Source organism: Arachis duranensis, chromosome 3 (assembly GCF_000817695.3).
Source record: "Arachis duranensis cultivar V14167 chromosome 3, aradu.V14167.gnm2.J7QH, whole genome shotgun sequence".
Lineage (NCBI taxonomy): Eukaryota > Viridiplantae > Streptophyta > Magnoliopsida > Fabales > Fabaceae > Arachis > Arachis duranensis.
The window spans coordinates 25,815,909-25,822,194 of NC_029774.3; the positions used below are offsets into that span (position 1 = coordinate 25,815,909).

General features: G+C 27.4%; 1 protein-coding gene across 1 annotated transcript in view; it reads left to right on the forward strand.

Moving 5' to 3' along the window:
• The window catches only part of LOC107478139 (uncharacterized), a 29,461-nt gene extending 26,500 nt beyond the window's left edge, over positions 1 to 2,961 (forward strand). Inside the window, exons 2-3 of the mRNA XM_016098286.3 lie at positions 2,078 to 2,185; positions 2,771 to 2,961. Of these exons, the coding sequence (XP_015953772.1) occupies positions 2,078 to 2,185; positions 2,771 to 2,901 (239 nt within the window). The 3' untranslated portion in view covers positions 2,902 to 2,961. The remainder of the gene's footprint in view (positions 1 to 2,077; positions 2,186 to 2,770) is intronic.
• The last annotated feature ends 3,325 nt before the right edge of the window (positions 2,962 to 6,286 follow it).

Consider the following 6,286-nt stretch of genomic DNA (forward strand, 5'->3'; position numbering starts at 1 on the left):
GTTGACAGTAGGGGTGGGTGGAAGAAGAAAAGTTATGGTTTTTACTACCTTTGAAAGAATTTTACTCGTGTAAAATTTAGGGGAGTTCACTTTTGAGTCGTGTCTGCCGTGTCATATATGGGTTGTGTCTATGCATCGTGTTCATAATGTGTCCAACACGCCGAGACACCAATTTAGAGATGTCTTCTTGCTTGTGGATCATAGTTAGAGTGAGGGAGTTTAGCGAAGTGAAATTTAAAAGTAATAGGATCGAAATCATCAATTCCTCTACAGAGTGAACAATGGAGTAAGGGTTACCTCTTTTTGAATGAGTCAAGGGACGCAGACGATAGGCGAGACGAGAGTTAGGGCATGAGGAAGAATGAAGAGGAGGAGAGGTTGGTAGGTCTTCCCCTATCATAGGATGTTTCCCTTTGGCAACACTAGGACGAGATGGTTTGCTGCCTGAGACGCTCCCGTCGATCGATATGCAGTAGTTTTGGTTCGTGCCGTAAGTTCAGGTTCAAGAGGAGATGGAGATAAAGAGTGAGTGAATGTGAATATGAGTGTAAGCAGGTTGAGAAGGGGTTAGTTTTCGAAGATATTCAGGGATATTCGGGTGGATTTGAATGAATACTCATCTTCTTATAGCAGTTTTCTTTTTCATCTCATTAAAAACAAAAAGATATTTTAGTTTTTAAAAAAAAATATTTTAATTTTCTAAATGGGGACAGAGAGCAGGGGAAGGTCCTGCCCCGATAGATATTCATTGTCATCCTTAACCATAAGGTATAATTAGATGTATCAAGAACGTATTTAATGATTTTTTTATAGCTGAAAGATGGAACTCCTTTAGTTGTGATTGAAATTTAGAATAAATTCCAACACTTTGTACAATGTCCGATCTATAAGAAGTAAGATACATAAGAGAATCAATCATTCCTCTATATCTAGTTTCATCCACATCTTTTTCATTTTCATCTTTGTCCAACCTTAATTTTGAGTACATTGGAGTTATCATGGGATTTGATTTTTTCAACCCAAGTTTCTTAACCAATTCTTTGACATATTTTTCTTGGCACACAAAGGTACTTTTAAGAGTTTGTTTAATTTGAAGACCAAGAAAGAATGTGAGTTCTTCCATCATATTCATATCAAATTCACTAGTCATAAGCTTTTTAAAATCTGCACACAGAGATTCATTAGCAGAACTAAAGATAATATCATGAGCATAAATTTGAACAAGAAAGAACTAAGTCTTTCATACCAAATTCTAGGAATTTGTCTCAAACCATAAAGAACTTTTGAAAGTTAAAAAACTTGGTTTGAAAATTCTACATTTTCAAAACTGGAAGGTTAAGCCACATATACTTCTCTACCTATGATATCATTTAAGAATGTACATTTTACATCCATTTAGAATAACTTAAACCCTTGGTGAGCGGCATAGACAAGTAGTAGTTTTATTACTTCCATTCTAGTAATCAGTGCAAATGACTCATCAAAGTCAATTTGTTCTTCTTGATCATAACCTTGAGTCACAAGTCTTGCTTTATTTTTAGCTATGTTACCACTATTTTTCAACTTATTTCAAAAAATCCACTTGGTTCCAATCATTTTCTTCCCATTAGAATCAAATACAAATGTACATACATTATTTTTCTTAAATTGTTGCACTCCTCTTTTATAGCTTTGACCCATGAGGAATCGTCAAGTACTTCCATATCTTTATGTTCAATTTGAGAAATTAGAATCATATTATTTTGTTCAATTGTTTTTTTATAAGAAGATCTAGTTGTGACACTTTATGATAGATCTTCAATAATAAAATATTGTGAATAATTTTTTAAAAATTTGCATTCTCTAGTTCTGCATAAGAAACACCAATATTGGATTGTGTTTTTGTCACTCAATATTTAATATAAACCTATACACAATATACTTTATCAAATAAATACTTCATCAAACTGAATTATTATTTTCTAAGCTCAACACTTACTAATCTTGATGATTGGAGTGTTAATTAGTTATTTATTTTATCGAATTGCATTCCTAAATATCCTTTCACTCCATCTTAATATATGTTAGTATGTTACAGATAATCCTCTAAAGGCATGTATACTTGAGTGCAAGAAACTTTATCCAAACCCAACACCGTTTCAAAAGTGCAGAAAGAAATGTTATGAGACATTCCGGCAAAATCCTGGTAATCACTTTGAGCTTATATTATATCTTATATGATGTGATAAACTTTTACTGTTTTTATTTTCATGAGATCAATGAATATAAAAAAAAAAACTATTTAAATAATTCATTTATAGTACACCGTATATAACTGAAATTGAATATATTAAATAAGTACCTTGAAATAAGTACTTCAAGAGCATAATCTAACATAAATTTATGATATTAGTACAAAATAAATTAAAGGACTAGTGACTTGTGATAATAAATGGATCTCTATATAATTAAGCCAATTACTATTAAGAAGGACTTAATTAAAAATAAAATTTAATACAGAGATCTAATTAAAAAATATATAAAAATCTAATTAAAAATTTGATAAAATTATAAAAATTAATAAAATAATTTTGAACACATATTTTTTTTAAAAATATTTTATTAATTTTAATATTTTTATATAAAAATAATATAAAAATTTAATTAAAAAAATATATAAAAATCAATAAAATAATTAAACTTAAATAGTGTGACACAAGCACAAGTTGTGTTGATGATTTTAGTGGTACTATTACTAAAATAACCTTAGGCTCATCTTGTTATATTGCAGATGATGCTCGGAGGGATTGTGTCTATAGATGCATGGTAATATTTGGGAATGATAAGATAATGTTCGAAGAATGCAAAAAGGGATGCTATAATACGTTTCCGCCAACACTGAAAAAAGTAAATATGTTATAGTGTTTTTTTTTTTTTAGTTTTAAATTTGTGACGAGTCTTTCTCGGTTTATATTTTCTTTTGCGAATATTTGATGAGTAAGAGATTAATGAATTATTAAGAAAGTATGGACGGTGAACTAATAACCATAACATAAGAGTCAATATTTTTCAATAGTTGATTTCATTAAAAGATTTGTTTGATATGAGCTTAGTCGAAAGTAAAAAAACATTAAACACTTGAAGTTGAAACAGATTACGAACTGATTTGCAATGTTGATTATGTGGGCATTTAATGCTTTGATGATGATCTTTTGTGGTCATCATATGCGTCAATTATCATGAGTCTTGCATTTTAATTGTAATTTCTATGAAGCAATTTACTTTGGCTACATAAATAAAAGAGTTTGTCTATCATGTACCTTAAAAGTATAGATTAAAATTATAAATTTAAAATTTTTTATTAAAAATATAAAAAATTTTAATTTTTAATATATTTATTTTGTATCTATCAAATAAAAAATTTAAAACTTTTTACTAATAATAAATTTATCATATGTCCTAAGAGCACATGCTATAATAAACTCTAAATAAAAATACATAGGGTTAAGTACGATTTTGGTCTCTAGCGTAGAAGTCGAAAATTTATTTCTTCTCCCACCTTTTTTCGCTACAAAATGGTCCCAAAGATTTAACTTAGTTTTAAAATCGTTCTTCGGATAAAAATATCCCTCCTTCCCCTCTTCTTCCTTCCCCTCTTCTTACTCAACATTAACCAGAAGCAGAAGTAGAAACGCAAATGCAGAAACAGAAGCAGACGAAAGCAAAATAACAACAATCAATAAAACAACAACAACAATAACAATGGATAATGGAATCAAAACTACAATAAAAATAGAACCAGAAGCAGAAGTAAAAATAGAAACAGGCAAAAGCAGAAACAAAAATAGAAGCAGGCAGAACCAGAAACAACCAAAGCATCAACAACAACAATGGAATAAAAGGAATAAACAGAAGCACCTCAACAACAACAACAATGGAATCCTTTAAATCTGAAAAATTAAAGAAAAAAATAAAAAATTGAAACAGAGGGGAAGGGTTGCGGTAGTAGTGGGGAGGAAGGGCTGCGGCGGTGAACGGCAATGCGATGTTGGCGGGCTACAAATCGCCTCGAGGAGGGCGATGTGGTGGTCGGCGGCGCCGTGGAGGGCTTCGTTCCTCTCTTCTCTTTCTCTCTCTTTCTGCTCTCTCCTCTCTTGCCGTTAGTGTATGTGCTGAGAAAGAAAGGAGCAGCGGCGGCGGCGGTGTAGAGCAGCGACCTTTTCCCTTCCCCCTTCCCCTTCTTCCCTGAAAACAACACCCCCTCCCGATTCTCTTTCTCCCCCTGTCCCTTTCTTTCTTTCTTTCTTTCTTTTTCTTTTATTTTATTTTATAATTTTTTTTAGTTAAGGGTAATTTAGTAATAAAAATAAAAATATAGTAAAAATGACGATTTTAAAATAAATTGAAATATTCTAGACCATTTTATAGTGAAAAAAATATTGGAGACGAAATAAATTTTTAACTTTTACGTTAGGGCTAAAATCGTACTTAACCCAAATACATAATTAATAACACTATACTTATAAAAAAATGTAAATTACTCTTCTAACTTAATTGACGCAATTAATTTCTTATATTTTTAATCCTAAAAAAATTTTAAATCACCTTAAAATAAATTTATAAAAAATAAAAATATCTTAATTTTGATTGGTCTCTATCTATTGAAAACAAAAAAGTTCTAAAATTATTAGTTTGTGACATGCAAAATAAAATAATAAATAATAAATTAGCATTAATTTATTGATTATAGATATAAAATTATTTTAAATTAAAAAATTTTAACAATTTCATTCTACTATACAACTCGTATTTTACATATAGACTATTATAAAATAAAAAATAAAATATAAACAAAAATTAAGAAATATATTTTTAAAAATAATTATTAACTCATTATATTAAAATTAATAAATAAATGAATGTTAAATAAAAATTAATAAAATAATCAAAATATCACCTATTGATACACATATGAGATAATTTAAAATATACGATATATAAGACACATCGTTTAAAATTTGATAATGTTAATATAAAAATTTGTTAATTATGGATATTATACTAATGAAATTATGAATGTACATGTTATGAGTATGAAATTATAGATAGAGTAAAGTATCGTTTTTGTCTCCAACGTTTGGAGTAAGTTTTAAAGTTGTTCCTAACATTTTAATCATCCTATTTAAGTCCCCAATGTTTTAAAATTGACTCAATGTTGTCATGTTGTTAGGGATCCATTAACAAAATTGACGGCCGGACAAAATTGAGACGATTTTGAAACGTTAAGGACAAAAACGATACATAAAAATAAATTTTAATTTAATTTTATCTTTCAATAATATCACTTTTTTAGTGTACATAATATTCAATTATTTTTTAATTACATCTAAATAAATTACACTTAATCACATTACTTTTATTTTAAATAAATTTTATTTTTTATAATTTTAAAGAATTTTGATACATTAGGACAAAAGGAATAATTTATATTTTATTATATATATATATATATTATTTTTTTCATTTTCGCAAGTTTATATATTAGTCATTCTACAAATATTTCATGATAACTAAAAATCTTTAAGAGTAAAGTTATAAAAAAAATTAATTTATTTAGAATGAAAGTAATATGATTAAGTGTAATTTACTTAAATGTGATTAAAAAATAATTGAATAATTATGTACCGTAAAAAATTGATATTATTAAAGGATAAAATTAAAATTTATTTCTACGTATCATTTTTGTCTCCAACATCCTATTTAAGTCCCTAACGTTATCAAAATCGTCTCAATTTTGTCCCGCCGTCAATTCTGTTAATAGATCCCTAACAGCAGGACAACATTGAGTCAATTTTAAAACGTTAGTAACTTAAATAGGACGATTGAAACGTTAGGGACAACTTTGAAATTTACTCCAAACGTTGAGGATAAAAATGATACTTTACTCTTATAGATATTATTAATATAAAATTATAGATATTATATGTATCTAATTATAGATATTATTATATCTATTAACTTATGAATGTTACAAGTAAATTTATCAATTAAATAAATTAATTCAAATATTTGTTATTTTTTTTTAAATTTTAAAAATACGTGTGATTAAAAAATTAAAATAAATCATTCCACTTTAAAAAACATTAAACAAAATTTCAAATTATCGAGGAGGATGATTTAAAAAATTATATGATGATTTAAATGTACAATGCCTTTAAAAAATGTATTAAAACAATTTAAAATTATAATTTATTGGTGCACATGTGAAATCATTTAAAATATACAATAATATATATATATATAATTT